General features: G+C 39.8%; 3 protein-coding genes across 3 annotated transcripts; 2 read left to right on the top strand and 1 right to left on the bottom strand.

Moving 5' to 3' along the window:
- Nucleotides 1-4,184: 4,184 nt before the first annotated feature.
- Nucleotides 4,185-4,879, top strand: LOC120533330 (histone H1-like). The gene has a single exon (XM_039760181.1). The coding sequence runs from the start codon at nt 4,210-4,212 to the stop codon at nt 4,819-4,821; it is 612 nt and encodes a 203-aa protein (XP_039616115.1). The 5' UTR covers nt 4,185-4,209; the 3' UTR covers nt 4,822-4,879.
- A 415-nt stretch (nt 4,880-5,294) lies between these two features.
- LOC120534666 (histone H3.v1-like) lies at nt 5,295-20,161 on the bottom strand. The gene is made up of 3 exons (XM_039762257.1): nt 19,683-20,161; nt 14,833-15,016; nt 5,295-5,734 (listed from the first exon to the last, which is right to left on the bottom strand). The coding sequence occupies exons 1-3, from the start codon at nt 20,088-20,090 to the stop codon at nt 5,316-5,318; spliced, it is 1,011 nt and encodes a 336-aa protein (XP_039618191.1). The 5' UTR covers nt 20,091-20,161; the 3' UTR covers nt 5,295-5,315.
- Nucleotides 6,859-7,229, top strand: LOC120533362 (histone H4). Its single transcript, XM_039760216.1, has one exon. The coding sequence runs from the start codon at nt 6,866-6,868 to the stop codon at nt 7,175-7,177; it is 312 nt and encodes a 103-aa protein (XP_039616150.1). The 5' UTR covers nt 6,859-6,865; the 3' UTR covers nt 7,178-7,229.
- Nucleotides 20,162-20,731: the final 570 nt, after the last annotated feature.

Raw genomic sequence — 20,731 nt, 5'->3', positions numbered from 1 at the left:
AAGGTCTCAGTAAGGTTGATCTCTCAGGTCACCAAAACATTTTGATGGTGTTCTTAGAAAAAACAGAAAAATCAACAGATTTGGAAATGTCTGCAGTGGCAGAATGAGAGCAGCAACAAGCCATTGAATTAAATAACAAGCTTAATTAACTGCAAGAATCAGTTTCTCATTTAGAGATTGGTTGGAGTGAAATTGGTTGGAGATTGAAATCCCAGTTTAGCTGGTCATCTGTTGGCTCGTTTAACATCTCATTTCTGTTTGGCTGTCATTTAATGAAGAAATAAATCAATTCAGAAGACGGAATCCTTAAAAACGGGGCTATTGAAATGAAGGGAAAAGGAGTTAATTTGTAGTTGAAAACTACTCACTGATTAGGGAAAGGGTTAGAATGAAAACCTGTAGCCACTGCGGCCCTCCAGGCCCGGAGTTTGACATCCCTGGCGTATTGCCTAACATTCAGGTTGTACTTTTACCCAAGAAGACTGAGAAACCCGTAAAGAGCAAACAATCTGCTTCAGCTACCCTTTTCTAAACACCAATGGCTCTTTTCAGAGCCTCCCATTTATTCAGACGAGCAATTTTCCATTGAAATGTTGTATTCTCAACGGGAGCTGAATGTTTTAATGGGATGTATATTCATATGGTAGCTAGTATTGGGCATTACTAACAGTTCTGCTTACAGCATGCTGTTAAATAAAATTTTACAGATCCCTGACTTCTTCACCTAAGCAGTAGTAGTGGCCTTGCTCTGAATAATGTGTCCGTATATTGGTCTGTGATAGCAATGCTAGCCATTTTCTTCAAAACTTCACCTGGATGTGGGTTATGTGGGTTCTGTACACACACACACACACACACACACACACGCAGGGAGGGTAGAAATGAAAGAAAAACACCTCAAACTTTCTTTAAGCCTGCATTGCTTCCTATACACAACTCTCTGGGATGAATATGTTTAAAATTATGTAGGACTGAATATTGCATATTTTATTCACAAATATATGAATAAACCTGGTCTTTTCTAGTGGACTAATACATTTGAAGATACAGCTCATTGGTGGTATGTGATAATCAAATATACAGTGCTGCCACACAACATTCTGCTTGTTAGGTTGATTGGACAATTGGTCTAAATATGTTTGGTTAAGTAGGATATACTCAACATTGAAAAATACAAAAGACAACTTTCTCATTTCATGCAGGGAAGATAGCCATTAGGAGTGAACAGCTGGCTAAATGTTTACACAAAGAGTAGTTAGGATTTTGGTTTGTATCGCTTATCTTATGTTTAAAAGATGAAGTGCCAAAGATAATGTCCGCTGCTTCCCACTATCATGCCTTGCAGTCAGTCTGGTCATAATCATTTTTTTTTTTCTTCTTGTTCTTGGGCAACCAGAGCAAGAGTATACAAACTGGGCCTTGCAAGCCTAAATGTCTTGATTGGCTGCAAACATTTGACTTATCTGGTGTAGATTGGTCATATTTCAAGTATGGCAGGTGCACAGATTAATAGACAAGTAGACAACAAACCACCCCACATCCCATTACACACGAGAATTACAAAAAAGAAGGAAAATTGGGACTTGGCTTAAAATAAAAAGACAGTCACAGTGAGGCATCACAGAAATCTATAGCCGCAAGTGTGAAGGAACCCCAGTAGCTTTACTTGATAAAAATCTGCTGAATGGTTTATTGGCTGAAAGGACTTAATGATAGTGTGTTAGAGAGAGGTTGTGCAGCATTGTTCTTAATGGCCATCAGTTTTTTCTTCATTCTCACTCCTGCTGCTGCTCCCAGTGTGTTGATAGTGCATTCCATAACTGAGCTTGCCTTATGAATCAGCTTGTTGGTTCAGTGGGCCTGTCTCTAAGTGACATGACCAGCACAGCACAGTGGAGAAAACTGCAATAGTGATCACAAAGTTATCTTTCCATCCATCCATTTTTCTAATCCACTTATTCATAGCATGATCACAGTTCAGCTGGAGCTTAATCTAGCCATCTTTGAGCGCAAGACACAAACAACACCTGGAGATGTGTGTCATTCCTTTGTATGGCATAAACATATATACACCTGTTCACTAGAGCAAATTAAACTATGGTAGTTCACCAAACCTGAATGTCTTTAGACTATGAGAGGAAATCCTCATGGACAGGGGAGAAAATGCAAAATATCTTGCACTGCGTGACCCTCGATCTCTGTGCCACTAAACCTGCTGTCAGCCAGACAAGTATCCCAGACCTTTGATAAAGCAATACAGATTTAGAGGTGTACATCAAAGTCATACAAACACACAGGCAAAATTCCTCACGTGTATGATTGAAACAAACATGATTTTCATATTATTTTCTTTTTCACCCTTTTACTGTACTTCAGAAGATTAATGCATTGTATAGTATCATATGTTCTTCATTCCTAAATTACACATGAACATCTTAAAATATAGTGGAATTCAAGCGGCACTCCTCTGCTATACTGTGTTACTGATGAGTGGTATACTTCTAGGAGACTGGGTCCAAATTTGGCTTTGAGCATTGACCCCACACATGTTGGTGGTGTCATTTTTTTATTTGTTGTTGTTGTTTTTTTTTATATTTTGGTCCAACACTTCAGGTGGTCTTTTCGATTGGTCAATCTACCCCTCAAATTTCTCCCAGATTGTGAGAGTGCACAGCTAATTTAATAGAAAGATAACAATGGAAATGGGATTGTAACATTAGGTGCCAGAGCAGATTCTTTCTCTCTTTACATGGCTCTTTTAGATGGTTCGCTATCTTCTTGCAGTTGCTGAAATAGATTGAATTCTATTTGCGACATTGCAGGCTTGCCTTTTTTATTTTTTTAATAGTCGCAGTTGTTGCTGATTTTGAAGATGATTTTGCATCATGGAATCTCACCTTACACTATGGGTGACTCATCTCTAGCTGATACAGCTTGTCAACACCGTAACACTCCCTTCGAAGTTGCTGTTCCCAGCGACCACTTCCAAATCCTTGAAATGTTGCGCAACTGCTCGAAACAGCAGATTGATCTTCTCTTTAACTGTGAGTCTGCGAAGAAGGCACATCAACAAGGGTCTTAAGCAATTTGTTGTCAGGTGGCACAGCAAGGATGTTGTACACTATGTTGGATGCAAGGATGTTGAATGCTGTGTTGTGATGCGGTACAACAGAGTTGTTAAATATGGTGACTGACAAGGCAAACTACCTTGTGTGAAGATGCACCAGTCTCTGGGCTGTTTACCTTCACAGAACTGACACTGTAACAAGCATTCCAGGTCTGAATCTCAGCTTTGAGACTCACCTTCCACAACTTCCCCAAAACGTCTCTGAGATTTATCATTTCTTTCTTTAAGGCCCACCTGCCGCTAGCTTTGAAGCTACTCACTTGCATGATGGAATGTCAACTTATACAATCAGTGACTCACCATTAACTGATGCAGCTTGTCAGCGTCATTAGAATATACAGTAAATCATTCGGAATATTGAGATTCTTTCATTGCTAAAGATGCATTTTTTCATGTGTAGAAATTAAACCTCTATGCTTAGGTTATGTGATATCTTAGCGAAGCAATCCAGATCCTTAAAATGACACATTTCTTATTGGGCAGGCTATAATAAAGTTTTACGTCCTGGATTTTTGAATGGCAGTTTCTTTTTTTTTAAGTGTCTTTCAGGGAAACCTAACAGCGATTGGGAAAAGATAACTTCCACGGGTGTGTTAATTTTAAACTGATAAGAACTTAGATTTTCTGTGGATTTCTCGAAAAAAGATATGAACCCTTGACGGCATCGATTATGGACCTATCTCTTATTAGTTCGTTGTGCTTTCAATGTGAAAGAAGGTTTATCCACTGAGAATTTGCAAAGAAATTCGCGTTCGTCTTGAAACGAGTGACAGTCCGTCGTTTACCGCGATGTCATTTCTTTTTCTGACCATATAGCGGCACCTTCTATTTAAGTTGCGGCAAGTGCTCTGTTAAAATCAAGTTTCCCTCGACATGTCTCAAGTTCGTAGTATTGATTCATCTCTTTTTATTATTTAAAAAAAGAGATTTTGTGAAAGCAGAAAGCACACTTGTCAGTCTGTGTAGACCGAGCAAAGAAATGGTTGAGTCTACACGGTTCTCACCAATGTAATATAAGCGACTGAGCCAGGGCTCGCTATTCAATTCGACTGATTTATTCGTTTGAATTGTGTCTGTTTGAAATGGCAGAAACCGCTCCAGAAGCTCCTCCAGCTAAGGCGCCGAAGAAGAAAAGTTCTAAGCCAAAGAAGACCGGCCCTAGCGTGTCAGAGTTGATCGTGAAGGCTGTATCGGCTTCTAAGGAGCGCCATGGGCTGTCTTTAGCCGGATTGAAGAAAGCTCTCTCCGCTGGCGGCTACGATGTGGAGAAGAACAACGCTCGCGTAAAACTGGCCGTAAAAAGCTTGGTTAGCAAAGGCTCTCTGGTGCAGACCAAGGGTACCGGCGCCTCCGGGTCCTTTAAAATCAATAAGAAGCAGGCAGAGGCAAAGGAAAAAGTAGGCAAGAAAAAGGCAGCCCCGAAGAAACCAGCGGCAAAGAAGCCTGCCGCAGCCGCCAAAAAGGTAAAGAAGCCTGCCGCGAAGAAACCCACAGCAGCCAAAAAGACTGCAAAGAAGCCCGCTGCAGCCAAGAAAGCCACCAAGAGTCCTAAGAAAGTCACCAAGAGTCCCAAAAAGGTGAAGCCGGCTGTAAAACCCAAAAAGGCGGCAAAGAGTCCTAAAAAGGCTAAAGCTTCTAAGCCTAAAGTAGCCAAACCCAAGTCTGTCAAAAAGGCAGCCCCGAAAAAGAAGTGATCGTGTATGTGTCAACAGTAGTTCAGGGGAAATAAAAAACGGCTCTTTTCAGAGCCCCCATATCCTCGACAAGGGCAAATCTATTTTTTTGGGCAGTTTAAAAGGCATGAGAACGAGGGCACACGGGACTAATTTTTACAGATATATTGATAGATATTTATTTATACACATACGTGTGTATGTGAGAGATCTCCATCCATATCTAGATCGATAAAAAACACGTATCTCCATATCCTTGTATTACATAACGGCATCAAGTCTCTACAGGTTTACACTTTGTACACATTCTTTTGTGATTCATACTTTATACGCATTATCTGGTCGCACATATACCTATTTTACATGACCGCAGTTTTCTAGCTCGGTCTATTGCAAAAACCGTGTTAATACGAGGCTAACCTCGAATATAATCATAGGGATTTTATCTCTTAAAAGAAAACCTGTTGTGGCTCTTAAAAGAGCCTTTGATGTGGATTAACCCGAAGATCGGCGACTTAAGCGCGTTCCCCACGAATTCGGCGTGCCAGTTGAATGTCTTTGGGCATGATGGTCACTCGCTTAGCGTGGATGGCACACAGGTTGGTGTCTTCGAACAGACCGACCAAGTAAGCCTCGCTGGCTTCCTGCAGAGCCATGACAGCGGAGCTCTGGAAACGGAGATCGGTCTTGAAATCCTGAGCGATCTCTCTCACCAGTCTCTGGAAAGGCAACTTGCGGATAAGCAGTTCAGTGGATTTCTGGTAGCGACGAATCTCTCGCAGAGCTACTGTGCCGGGCCTGTACCTGTGAGGTTTTTTTACCCCACCGGTGGCGGGAGCGCTCTTGCGGGCAGCTTTAGTGGCGAGCTGCTTTCGGGGGGCTTTGCCACCAGTAGATTTACGAGCTGTTTGCTTCGTCCTTGCCATTTCACCGGCTTAGAACAAACTTCGAGCTGTGCACAATCAAACAAAACATAATGAAGACACGCACGAGGCGCCTTATATTGAAATCTTACTCTTTTCTGATTGGGTAAAAGGAAAGAGAGACAATGACGCTTTTAGCCTCGATTTAGAAATCTCCTTTCGATTGCTCGCCCTAAATGCTCGGCGCGCAATTTCAATGCTGGCTTTGTTTCAGTGCCCTTGTCGTCTAACGGCTCCTGCCATCCAGCTGTTCACAGAAAGGCAGCGTGTTCATCACCATTTACTCTCATATATAACGTGTTTTTAGCGTTTTCTTAATATGCATTTAAGACATAACTATGGAAAGGAAATATGTGAGAAATGCACAAGATATACCGCCTGGTTTCTCGTGTAATACCAAGGAAAAGAAATTACAAGAAATTGTTTTCAGTGTTTTTCCTTTCCTTCCTGCACGCATGATAAATGAGTACTATAAACTATTTCCAACATAAATTTAGATAAAAAGGGAAGGACATCCATTAATTTTCCAAGTATTCATCAAACAAAAGGCAGGAACCATACCTGGCCAGGAAGCCAGTCCTTCAGAGGACAAACACACACGCGAGAGCCGCTTTAGCAATGGGGAAATCCGGTCTCAGCATAATAAAACAAGACGCGTTTGTACTGTGAATTAAATTGCACATTGAAGTATGAATTAAAGTCCTTTTAAAAGATGTGCGGACTGTACATTGATATATGGGAAGGGTCTTTTGGCCACTTTTCTCATGTTTTCATCAGAAAGATAGGGGACAAAGACAACCATTATGCACAATTCAAACCCACCCAAACGGCAAAAAAGATGCGAGTTACCATGCACGTGAGCATTAAGCAGCAGAGGAAGAAGTACGGTAATAGTCAAGAGAGTTGGAGTGTATCATTCATTTAGCAGCCTCCCGAACTCCCAATATACCTATTAGGCTCCAACTAGCAGACTAGCTGTTTTGTTCGTGGAATTTCAGCTGATAGAGTCTGAAAAATAAATTCCCGTACGATTTCTTAACAACCCGCGCAGGCAGTTCCTGTCCTGTTTTCGATCAGGTCGTCAATGCGCTCATATCAAGTAAAGGGGCCTCAGTTTGGTTAGTAGTCGTTCGAGAGCAATCATGTCAGGACGTGGTAAAGGAGGGAAGGGGCTGGGTAAAGGTGGTGCAAAGCGTCATCGCAAAGTACTTCGAGATAATATCCAAGGTATAACAAAGCCTGCTATTCGCCGTCTAGCTCGTCGAGGTGGTGTGAAGCGAATTTCTGGCTTGATCTACGAAGAGACTCGTGGCGTGCTTAAGGTGTTTTTAGAAAACGTTATCCGTGACGCTGTTACTTACACTGAGCACGCTAAGAGGAAGACTGTGACTGCTATGGATGTGGTATACGCTTTGAAGAGACAGGGTCGTACGCTATATGGTTTCGGTGGTTAAGCAACAATCAAGACTTAAGGAAGATCACCCAAAGGCTCTTTTCAGAGCCATCCATGTTTTCTGTTTGGAGAGCTTCCCTTGTGCAAAGTATTGTTTTTTTGCGCAGAACTCCTGCTAAACAGCTGATCTGTATCGCGATGGTGCTACAAAGTCTTGTTTGCTTAAATTCTTTAAGTTTGAGATTTGGCTAGGTCTCTCAATGACTGTAGGTATGGCGATACTATTGTTGTATCCCTTCCCAGGCAGGCAAATCTCGCAAGCAAGTGGTGCGAATTATCCAAAAAGACTAAACATTTTTCTACTTCACAAGCCGAAAAACAACGTAGTCAGGTCAAACAAACACTGAACTCAAAACCATCCCACACCATGAGTTAAACGCACTCTTTTACCTGAACCTTCTTTCTAAAAGTCCATTCTCCCCAGCACCCCAGAGGCCTCTTGGTAAGAGTGGTAGTTGTCTCTGCTCTCCCCTCTCCACAGCACTCCTTGCAGCCCCCCCATTTTCTAACTTTTTTTAGAACATACTGCCTCAGTGGCAATTTCTTGCAGATCGTTACACTATTTTTGAAATCGAGGTATTTTTTTAGGAGCAAAGTAATTTGTCTTCAAATCATGATAGTGTTGTAGATTTGCTATTAAATGATATAGCAACAACGGTCTGTCTCTTGGCATTATCTCCTATATACTCTTGAGACTTTGTGGTAGCATGTATGGATGTGCCATTCTGGAGGAGCTTCACTACCTGTGAAACCTGAATTGGCTACAGGTACTGCCTCATGCTACCATCGGTGACAAGGACACCAGAAAGCTGGAAACTATAGAATTAGTCAGGAGGATAGGTGAAAGTAATTGTGGTCATCACCTGTAAAATCCCTTTTTGGGTGTTGTCTTGTTGTTGCCTCTCCAGTGCACCTGTTGTAACTTTCATTTGCACTAAAGCAGGTGCAAAGTTGATTCCCAGATTGGTATCCCTGAAGCTTAATTGACTTGGCATTAGTCTATGATGATTAAATGTTCCATTTTTTGTTTTAGCAGTATATATACAGAATTAGTACACACAAACATACTAATTTGATAATATAGAAAGCAAAGTAAAAAACTGTTTAACCTTCTAAATGTAAACCAACATAATATGATTTGATTAACTGTGACAATAGAGGACATGAAAATTGTTAAAAAGAAAGTTAGAGTCACAATCCTAAAGATCTTGGCTGACTGGCCTCCTGCCCCCTTCCTGGGCATCCCTTGGTGGAGTGCTACGCCATTCAATCTGATGAGAGACCTTTCAACATAATGATTCTAATACTTGTTTTTCTAAAATGACTTTTCTATAGTCATGAGAGCAGCTTGGTGGCACCAAGTACCACAACAATATACCAAATAGAGAAACATAATAGAGGAGGCTTAGTGGTTGTTTATAAATATTGTGTTGCTTATATTTTTGTATAAATGAATACCAAGCAGAAATGCAGTTTGCACAGCTGTTTAGCAGCTGTAGTGAGGGTACGCTAGATTAAAGTCATAAATCTTCAGCCAGGGTTTAAAAATAAGAATGAAAGGGAAATCTCTTTTATTAACCAGCAGATTGGGTTCTTGTGTACTAAACAGATGGCACAGAGGGCAGTTCCTACCTATTCGAGTGTTGGGCTCCGTGGGGGAAGCGCCCTGGTTGCTTCATTTTTGGAGTTTAAATTTTTAGACTGACTTACCCCAACCACAAATACTATCTAATACTACAAATACCTTAAAGTTAGTGGGGGTGGAGCATAGTTGCCTATAGGTCCCTAATGTTAATGTCCCCTTTGGGTGCCTAATGTTAAAAATGAAAATCCGATTTGCATCACGATAATCGAAAAGGGTACTAGCCGTCCATTTAGTATACAAGTACCGCAGGTTGTTCCGCGGCTTTAGGGCCCTGTTACTCAAAGTTCAACCTCAAACTGTTATTTTAGTATTCCTTTGAATCTTAAGTAGGCTGGCACCTTGAGATCTTACTTTGTGCTCTCGTTTGTAAGTAATTCTAAATTCATATAAGTAAGGTCGGTTGGGTTCTTGTCCATTTATATATCAACTAGCTGTTCTACCCATCTGAGATGCGTTAAAATCTAACTGATCAATGTAGACTTTTGTTTATCCTATAGACAGATTGTGAATTTCCCCTTGGGATTAATAAAGTATCTATCTATCTATCTATCTAGACCTCAGCATTGACATTTGCATTGCACCATCTATTGAAATTTTTTAATGTTTCAAGTAATAAAATACACTGCATTTGTCATTTCAACATATGGAGCATCACAAACATTTAGAGCAGGGGTCCTTAACTCCGGTCCTGGAGGGCCCCATTGACTGCAGGTTTTCATTCTAACCTTTTTCTTAATTAGTGACCTATTTTTGCTCTTAATTAAGTTTTTTTGAGTTCATTTTATTTGACTTGCTCTCGAAGACTCAGATCCTTCAATTGTTTTGCTTTCCTTAATTAGCAGCCAAACAATAATGAGATACAAAACTAACCAAACCATGACCAGCAAAACATAACCAACATTGTTGATCATAAAATATCTCAAAATAAAGAACGATCAAGGTCTAATGAATGTTGATCTGCTCGGGTCCCGAAAACATTTCAACAGTGCTTTTAGAAAAGAGAAAATCAACAATTTCATAAATGAGAGCAGCAGCAAGACATGGAATTAAAGAAAGGGTTTAATTAACAACAAGAATCAGACCCTAATTAAGCAATTGGTTGGAGTTTGAGGACCTGACTTAGTTGGTCTTTAGTTGGCTTACTCACTTCACATTTCATTTTTGTTTGGGTGCCACTTAAGGAAAGAAATGAAGCAATTCAGAGGAACGATGAAGAAATTTAGGGGAACAAATCTTAAAAAAACAAGACAATTAAAATTAATTCAAAAGATGTTAATTAGCAGCAAAAATAGTGCACTAATGAAGAGAAGGGTCAGAATGAAAACCTTAAAGTCACTGTGGTCATCCAGGACCGGAGTTGGAGATCCCTGATTTAGATTAACACAATCCATTACTACGAATGTTTGTAATATACCATTTCTTACAATGACATATGCAATGTATTTTATTATTAGATACGTTAATGTGCCATCTTTTGGAAGGACAGAGACATATCAACCAGACAGACACACAAACACTTATGCTTCTATTAAGGTGAAAAGGAGGATTTTGAAATCAGTCCCAAGCTTAACTGGGAGCCAATGCAAGGAGTAGAGAATGGAATATGTTTGTATTTTCTGGTTTATGTAAGTAGTACTAGGGTGTTGTACCGGTGTATGTAATAATGTTTGCAGCAGCATTCTGAATTAACTGAAAGCTGAATAAAAATGATTAGAACAGCCATTGAATAACAAAGTACATTAAATCAAAAATAGCACAGTACAGTAGTCAGTCCTACTAGAAATAAATACATCAGTTAGATTCATTGTATCCTGCATAGAAAATATTTTAATTGTTCAAACATTAACACTGAAAAAAACAACTTTTGGGTAGTTTTTAATGTGTTATTTAAATAGCATGCTGCTATTGTCAAAGATAACAACTCAATTGTCTCCCGATTCAGTAACTCTAATGGTGAATCCAAATGAGTACAAAATTAACAGAATATTATTGTGGTCATCATCATTCCCCCCAAATAAATAGCATTTCTTTTATTCTGTATTCAGAGACAAGTAGTTCTCATCCATCCACTACTCTTAACTCAGAGATGCAATTAATTACAGATAACATTCAAGAAACATAATTTGGTCTAAAAGAAACTTTAACTTGTGAGTATAATAATTGAGGTCTGTCAGCACATTTCTATATACAGTATATATACAGTATATACTTGAATCAGTTTGATAAATAAGAACTAAACCAGGAAAGGACAGTGTCTTTAAGTCCAATGTAATTATCCAGCCTTTGTAGTAAAACAGAATAATCAATATTATCAAATGCTGCCCTTAAATCTGACAATCTAGTTATTGAGGAATTTCTTCATTACAGGATATTAGAACCTCATTTACAACACGGGTTAGTGCCATTTCTGTATCATGATGTGTGTATGGGACAGACAGGAATTCCTTAAATAAATTGTGATGATTAAAGTGTTACTGAAGCTTTTAGTTGGATGTCAGTTTTTACTCGAACTGCAACTTTTCTTTAATGATGGATTCAATTAGTTTTTCATTCTAGATAATTTTTCAATTATTCTTCTCTTGTGCTGTTAAACACTCTGTTCGTGTGTGAGACAAAGCTTTGTTTGGCTTCTGCTATTTCAACAGTGCTCTATCAAGCACGTTACTTTGACAACTTGATTGAAGTTTGCCAAATGGCATTTAAAGGACTCTTTAGTCTGCTGAAACCAAAACTGAACTCTATGGGCAAAATTCTGAGCACTATGTGTGGTTAAGACCAGGCACTGCTCATCACCTGTCTGTTACATGTCCTATGATGAAGCATGGTGATGGCAGCATCATGCAATGGAGGTTATTCTTGGTGTCACAAACAATGAGACTGGTCCAAATTCCCCTCCAATCTAAAGGAGCTTGTATGGATCTGCCAGGAAAAATGGGATAAATTGCCGATGTCCATGTGTGTGAAGCTCCTTGGGACTTGCCCAGAAAGACTTAATTCAGTATTTCCTGGAAGCCCATTTGGCAGCAATTACAGGGTTAAGAGCGGAATACTTATATGAATGAAAGATTTCATTCTTGAATTTAAAATACATTTGCAAACCATCCTGGAGGCATGTTTTCCATTTGTCATTATGGGTTCTTGAGTGTAGATTTATTTGTTAAAATGCACATCTTATCCTTATAGCACAATAAAAAGTGCAGAAAGTGGAGGGATTTGGATAATTGTACAGCTTATATATTACTATTCCAGGACAAAAAAGATTTCCTTCAGCTTTACCTAAAACATAGCATAATTTGGATTGTGTTGTAAGGTGTGTACTTTAAGTTTCTGACTTTCCTAGTAAGTTTCCACAGTCTATAGGATGATTCATTACTTGCTAGCTGCCACTCTTATGTATGTTTCAGACACTCTATGTCTGATCACAGTGGCTAAAGTGGAAAAGGGAGTTCACTTGCTGCTCTCTAATAGATCTGCTGAATATACACACCCATATACACTGTATATTCAGCAAACCTTTCACAGAGTGACTTTGAACATTTGTTTAAAATAATTCTATGGTAAATCCATGCAATGTGCTCTTAATAAGCCATCTAAGAAATATATCAATCATCTGCAATTAGTTCAGAATGGAGCATCAGGATTCTAAACCAGAAAAAGAAAATCTGAACACATATCAGAAAATTTAGCATCATTATATTGGTTACCCATATCCTTTAGAATTGATTTTAAAATACTACTAATTATATATAAAGTTTTAAATTATCTCTCTCCTTCCTATTGTAGGACAGACTAGCATTATCCATTTTGCCAGGCTGGAGCATAAGCCCTGGCCTAGAAAGCCACTGTCAGAATCTGTTAACATCAGCATCTTTTTTCACTGGGCCTCTTTTTGGAATGCAGCCTCTGTAGTGTATCTAATAAAATGATCAATCACCAAGTAACATCTCAGAGCCATCTCCTTTAGCACCGGTTAAAAATACATAGTGTCCTGGGATGGGGGTTAATTTGTTTCTAACTTTTTTTTTTTTTTTTGTTAAACTTGAGTTATGTGAATGGAATGTTATTTGATTTTAATAAAATTAAATACAATACATAGTGTCACTCAAGCAAAGAGCTTTAACTCGAAGACTAAAAACCTTGAGGGACAAAACTTTGCACCAATAACCTGAAAGAATGGGTTTATGTGTACCCAAGAAACCAATGGTAAATGTACATGCCTGCCTATTAAACATGTTATAACTGTTAAACAAAGCTGATTCCTTACTAACTTAAAATTTTCTAGTGACCTGTTGCATTTAAAAATTTTACTTCATCCAATTAAAGTTGTATAATTTGTTATTTTGAGTTGTGGTGACATCATGTTGGCTCAAATAAAAATAATAAGCCGTGTCAGTTAAATGTTTGGTACTCACCAAATCAGCTTGTTGCTCTAATAACACATTTTGTGCTCTATTAGCTACTGTTGTTTAGTTTAGTTAATTACAAAGCCAGTAGCAAAAAGTGAACACAACTGTAAATTTTACACTCTACAAATTAAAACTAACAGAGCTTTTAATAAATAAAGCATTACAAAAATGAAATTCTTTAATTGTTTTACTAACACATCACATTAAAGTATTATAATCATTTATTACTTTGTAGATGCAATATACTATGTGTTTAAGCTGCACAGAAATAATTCTCTATATGAGTAGTAGAATAGAGACAGTACAACTCAAGAACACTTTATCTTAAAAATGATGTCAAAAACAGCTGCACAGAATTTGCCTTACGTAATAGTGTATATAGCAGCAAAAAAATATTGGCAGTCATCTTGTCTAACTCAGGGTCATTACCAAATAAGCAAAAATGGGAATTCAACTCCTTGGAATCAAGAGTTAGAGACTTTTTTAGGGAACTAGTAAATCAAAAAATAAATAGGTCATTAAACAATCAATCCCATTCAACTTAAAATTTGAAATCAGTAATCAAAGATTTTCTTTTTTCAAAAATAGGTGCCAAAAACTAACAAAATTGCCTGGAAGTGTAACACAGAGCTTCATATTAAATTTGCAATAGTTTGTTTTTTAGAGCTTGCACTCTAGCATTGCAGTCACTTCTGAGGTTCAGTAACACTTTCTAGACCATCTCAAATGTGTATATAAGGTCCTTGTGGTAGTCCATGTAACATTTACTATTTTGAATAGCAATCTTGAAGCATTCTTGACCACTATAAAATTCCCACTGTAAAGTTCCTTGCATGAGTCTTTAATGGCTTAGTATTCAACAAAAGATATGAAATAAAATTAGACACATAAAAATTACTCCTTATCATGGATATCACATAAACTCTAACAGAATATCATGTTCTGTGTATATCATGCAAGTAACATCACCATAAAACGGACAAAGTGATACACCAGAAGATGAGGAAAGCAAATTACCAGGATGGTTTTGAAATTGAAGCCCGCTCTCTTAGACAGAAGGGAAGACCATGAAGAAAATTTTTTCTCCTGTCTGCTGTTAAGTCTGAGGTCTGTAAAATAAAAGCAAAACAAAAAAAAAAAAACTTACACAAGATAAGGTCAATGAATGGGGGAGAAAGAGATTGCCTAACTTATTATACACAGGTCATACCAAGATGAAGCCAAAAAGAAAAGTCTATATTACTCTGCAGTTGATAAATTTGCTAAATGTCTTTAGCTATATTATCTACCTGTATGTCTAGTTTCTCTAGTAAGCCATCCATTTCTTGTTTGCCTGATTATCATACTTTAGTTCTGTACATCTTAAGCAAGCCCCGTAGTATACTGTAACTGTCCATTATGTTAGGAGAGTTAACATCACATTAACACAGGTTATGCATAGAACGTGTGTAAGCAAGACAGTGAGAGAGGACTGAGTTAATGAACTGTAGAAACAGTGCAAGTGAGTTTAAGACATTAAAGTGGCATGTCAAATTAAAAAAAAAAAATTCTGTTTACCTGTTCTTCAACAAAAACCCCTAGCCATCTTTGTTTAATTGTGGATACCATTAGCTGATCCTGTACAATTTTCTTTCTTCTCAAGGAAGACCATCTTGGAGTTTAAGACACTCAGGTTAATGCCTCTCTTTTTCACGTCTCCCTCCATTGATGCTCTTTCTTTCTTGAGGGTTTCTTCATCTAAGCCAACAGGATTGTCTAGGAGGTAGTTTAGTTTAGATCTCTGGGGTATCTTTAGGGGACCTTGGGACAGATATTTCCTTGAATGACTATTTACTGTCATTTTGGTGCATCTAACATAGTGGAGTATCTGACGATAATTTGCCATTTTACACTTTAAACTAATTTTCCATCTTTCCCATCCAGTATCATATGATGGAGCTTTAAGACAGGGATGCGTTTCTACCAAAGCAAAAGCTACCTTCTCCACTTCAGAGTCCTTGGGTATGCTTTGTATGAATATATTGTTTCTTCCAACTTATCTAAAACATGCATTTTAATGTATCTTGAGATATTCAGGGTTGTGCCATGTCTTTTAAAACATGCATTGCCTTTCTGAAGTGTTAGCTCTACATCATAGGAGAATGAAGGTATTGTAAACTTGCTTGGTCTCTGATCCAAGCTAGACGGAAATGAAGAAGATTGCTCTGAACCTGGCAAAGCTGTTGAGGAAGACAATTGGGTTGATGACATGATTACTGTGCCCAGAGTAAAACTGGATAAGTCAGCTTCCCTTGATACTGTATTTAAAACAATTCCTGAATTAATTTTCAAATTAGTTTTGTCTGGTGGCAGCTCTGTGATATAATCCAAATTAAAATTTTGATTGTTGAAATAAGGGTCTTCACTGAATGACAAAGCCCTTCTCTATTTGTAGTTTCTCACAGAGAATTATGTAAAGTTCATCTATAGTGAATAGGGTAGGAACAGACAGTTTTCTGATTTTTTCAAGAGAGAGAATGACCCAAAACAACATAGCAACCTGTGGTTGTGCAGAAAAAAAAGGTTTAATATACCAAAATGATCAAATATTAGCAATGTAAAAATCTCTTAGCTGACATATGAGCTTTTCGCCAACTCTTTATGCTGGAAGAGAATACAATTCATTGAGATCCTCTGGATTCACAATAGCTACATCACTGTATAAACTTTCAGTAATCTCATATGCCTGGATGTGTTCAAAATACCATGAGAAAAGTTTTTCCACTATGAATGAGACCTCTGTGCCAACAATCACAATACTATGAATTCAACCAAACTCAGGAAATCCACTACAGCCACCAACAGGCAAAATCATCCCTCTGCTGTATAAGGTCCTGTGCAATGTTACATTTGAAAATCTGTGAGTGCAAAGCAGATGCTATCACGAGGTGATGTTTATATGCTAAAGTTTTGAGTGGATTTTCCAAATTGTGTATCACATGCAGTGGATAATGCTCAGGGTAGTGATATTTTGGTTGCAACTTCTCATTGTGAAAGACTTCAGTGAATAACAAACGATGATCTGGTCTCTTGCTCTACATGTAACAGAGAGATTCTTCTGATAATTGTGAGCTACTAAGTCCACAATATCTTTTAAGTCCATTAACAGTTCCCATGCATTTCCACTGTCATGCACCAAATCATCTACCATTAAAGGTATCAATCTTAATAATGTCCAATTTTCATTGCCATTTCCTCCAGTTGTTTTCTTTGAGGAAAATATCTTAGGAAGGTTTTAAGGATGATTACATCTATTTGAAAAGATATGGAAATGTCTGGATGATACTGTTTAGTCTTTCAGACTCTATGTCTTCAGCCTCCCCCAGGATGCGGGAAAAGCTCTTTTGGAGGTTTGAGTTGAAATTCTACTGAACCAGAAGCCCCCAACCCCAAACACATGTTCCCAGTCAACCCTTACTACTCATTTGGGTTTTCTGGGTGCTTACCCCACCATTTGACCCAACTCACCACCAGGTGGTGATCAGTTGATAGCTCTGCCCCTCTCTTCAACCAAGTGTCCAGAACATATGGCCACAAATCTGATATGATTATAAAATCTATCACAGATCTTTGGCCAAAGGATCTCTGGTACCAAGTGCACTTATGAGCCACCTTATATTCAAACATGATGTTCACTATAGACAAACCATGGCAAGCACAGAAGTCCAATAACAAAATATCAGTCAGGTTTAGATCAGGGATGCTGTTCCTCCCGATCATGCCTCTTCAGGTGTCTCCATTGTTAACCACAATAGGCATTCAAGTCATCCAGCAGAACTGTGGAGTCTGCAGCTGGCCCTCTTTCCTGGAACCCTCAGCCCCCCCAGATATTCCAAGAAGATCTGGTACACCAAATGGACATTTCATGCATAAGCACATTTGGCAGACAAGATCATCCCCTCCGCGACCCTGAGCCACACAGAGGCAGTTCTCTTGTTCTCCAGGACAAACTCCAACATGGTATCAACCAGGCACGGGCTCAGTAAGAAACCCACTTCTGCCTGACACTTTCCCCCAGGCAACTCTAGAGTAAAGGAGAGTCCAGCCTCTTCAGAGGGGTTTTGTTCCAGAACCAAACGAGTGGGTAGACATGAGCCCAGTTATTTCTAATTGGTAGCTCTCTGTCTCACCCATCATCTGTGGCCCCTTCCTCTCAAGAAATGTAACATTCCATGTCCCAAGAGTCAGCTTGTGTGTCTGGGCTACAGCCCGCCAAAGCCTCTCTCTTAGATCTCCATCCAGGTCAGATTGCACCCGGCCTTAATCCTCCTTCAGGTGGTGAGCCCACAGAAGGGCATTCCCACATTATGTTTTCAGGGTGTGCCTAACTGAGCTCCATGGCAGGTCTGGCTGCCAGGTGCTTGCCTGTGGGCAGTCTTCCCAGGCCTGGCCCCATGAGGAGACCCACAGTAACCCCATACCAGTCAGGCAACTTTCTAAATTTGTGACTTTAGTTCACTTAGGGGCTTTGAATTGCTCTTTGCCTGACTCACCTTGGACCTATTAGCCCTGGGAAGGCCCTATCAGGATCTTCTGCTCCAGTGAACATGATGAGGTGGCGATTCCTGGAGAGGACATTTTGGGCATCTATTTATCTAATGGAAAGGTTTTAAACAGAAGGTCAGTGGAAATTATGAAATGTGTTTCTATTGCTAAAGTTGCAAAAATGAATCCACTATTCAATGGTTATCCATCCATTCATTATCCAACCCGCTATATCCTAACTACAGGGTCACAGGGGTCTGCTGGAGCCAATCCCAGCCAACATAGTGTGCAAGGCAGGAAACAAACCCTGGGCAGGGTGCCAGCCCACCGCAGGGCGCGCACACGCATACACACACACCCCAGGAACAATTTAGGATCGCCAATAAACCTAACCTACATGTCTTTGGACTGTAGGAGGAAACCCATACAGACATGGGGAGAACATGCAAACTCCATGCTCGGATAACCCAGGAAGCAAACCCAGGTCTTCTAATTGCAAGGCAGCAGCTCTACCCACTGCACCACCCCAGGAGGTCAGTGGAAATTATGAAATTTGTTTCTATTGCTAAAGTTGCAAAAATGAATCCACTATTCATTGGTTACGTTATATTAAAATAGTGAAGCACCTTCTGATTGCAAATGTCTTATTGGGCAAGTTCCATTTCTGAAGCATAATGTAGTTTTAAGCACCAGCTATTTGTAGAGAAGTTATTTCTTTACAAAGTGTCTTTCAGGGGAAGTGAACAGACAGTAAAACTCCACATCTGCAGGTGTGTTAAACTGATCTTAAAAGAGTTTTCGGATTTTTATGAGGATTTATGAAGGAAAAAAAAAAACGACATCAACACTTTTCGGCATTATTTATGTGCCCCTATTAATAATCCTTCATAGTTCCAGTGTGAAACAAGGTGCGGTGACCTTGTATGTCTAAAAAGATTCGTGCCGCCATTTGTAGCGAGTGACAGCCTGTCCTATAATGCAAGAATTTCTTTACTGGGCGCTGGCGGCACCTTTTCTGAAAGTGAGAGCAAACGCCATGTTAACACCATGTGTCCATCGATCAGTCTTGAGTTTGCAGTGTTAATTTCTTTTTTACTTCTGAAAAATATGATTTTGTGAGAAAAAAAAAAAAAACACTTGTCGCGTCTCTTTAGTCCATGCAGCGGGCTGTGGAGTCTGCAAGCTACGGAAAGAAAAAGAGGGAACTGGAGATGTTATTTTTGGAAACGGCAGAAACCGTTCTCTGCCCCTAAAGTGAAAACACTGAAGGAGAGCGGCCTCGAAGCCGACCAGCCCCACGGTGACCGATTCGATCGGGAAAGGTGCAACGGTATCAAAGGAGCGCAATGGGCTCTCTTACCGGACTGAAGAATGATCTAACCGCTAGTAGCCACGGTGTGGAGAACCGCACACGCGTGTAATTAGACGTAAACGGCCTTGTAAACACAGGCTCTCTTATGCAGACAAAAGGGAATGGCTCATCTGGATCCTTTAAAATAAAGCAGCAGACAGAGGCAACGGCCACCAAGATTAAAACGGCCCCGGGGGAGGGGGAGGGGGACTGTTCAGTCTGAGATCACAAACTGTGGGACATTGTACTTACGTGAGCGGTTTCAGATTGGTCTGAAACGTGGTCACCCGTTAGCAAACTAGGCCATTCTATTACTTACAGCAATGTTCTGTAGGGCGATATTACAACCTCTTTCCACAGGGCGAAAATGGTTTTACGCAGACAAAAGGTCAATTTTACTGGGGATACAAACGGTCGCAGTTACACACACACACAGCGCAAATGCTGCTAGTTGAGCTATTCATTAACAGGTTGGTGTTGGGTCGCTCTGCAAACAGATTTTTTTTCTCTTCAAAGAAAACGTGTAGCGGCCCTGAAAAGAGCCTTTTTAGCGAAGATAGTGTTCAAGTCCATGTTCTTAGGCGCGTTCCCCACGAATTCGGCGAGCCAGCTGAATGTCCTTAGGCATAATGGTCACTCTTTTGGCGTGGATGGCACACAGGTTGGTGTCTTCGAAAAGACCGACCAAGTAAGCCTCACTGGCTTCCTGCAGAGCCATGACAGCGGAGCTCTGGAATCGGAGATCGGTCTTGAAATCCTGGGCAATCTCTCTCACCAGTCTCTGGAAAGGCAATTTACGGATAAGTAGTTCGGTGGATTTCTGGTAGCGACGAATCTCTCGCAGAGCTACCGTACCAGGCCTGTACCGATGAGGCTTCTTCACTCCACCAGTGGCGGGGGCGCTCTTGCGTGCTGCCTTAGTAGCAAGTTGTTTTCGGGGTGCTTTGCCGCCGGTGGACTTACGTGCGGTTTGCTTCGTTCTTGCCATTTTAGCTACTGCCGAACAAACTATGAAAGAACTAAAGCAAAACCAGATCAAACATGAACGACAGAGGGTCGCGAGGTGGGGTATATCTAGGCCCTGTTTGTTTCTGATTGGGCGAATTGCAAAGAAGCCAGTGACGCTTTTAGGCTCGGCCTACATGCCGACTTTCCATTGCTCATCTCAATATCTGGCGCGGAATTTGAATGCCACATTTGTTTCCGTGCACTCATCCTTAACGGCCGCGGTCGCCTGATTGTAAAAGAAAGCCAGCCTGTTTAATCCGGCGTACTCTCTCTCTCTCTCTCTCTCTCAATATTTCATTTCAATCGATTTGGGTGCATATATTTTAGGATGAACACAGGCACTAAATAGGTAGAGCAAGCGGAAAAGGGAACTGATCTACGAATTTCTACACTCTATATATGTTAAATTATGAAAATTCTTAAAATTAAAAAAAAAAAACACTGGGGAAGACATTGTGGAAAATAATGCGAGAACGACAGCTAAACGGCATTACTGCGTGCTTATAGCCTGTGACCATTACCGGTGTCCAATCTTTTCTTTACTTTTCTCTATCTAATGTATTGCTTCCATGTTACTGATCCGTGTTTACTTTTCACAGATACATAATTTATCTTCTACTG

Source organism: Polypterus senegalus, chromosome 8 (assembly GCF_016835505.1).
Source record: "Polypterus senegalus isolate Bchr_013 chromosome 8, ASM1683550v1, whole genome shotgun sequence".
NCBI classification, from domain to species: Eukaryota; Metazoa; Chordata; class Cladistia; order Polypteriformes; family Polypteridae; genus Polypterus; species Polypterus senegalus.
Note: the sequence above shows the minus strand (reverse complement) of the source record. Positions and strands in the feature narration are given on the sequence as shown.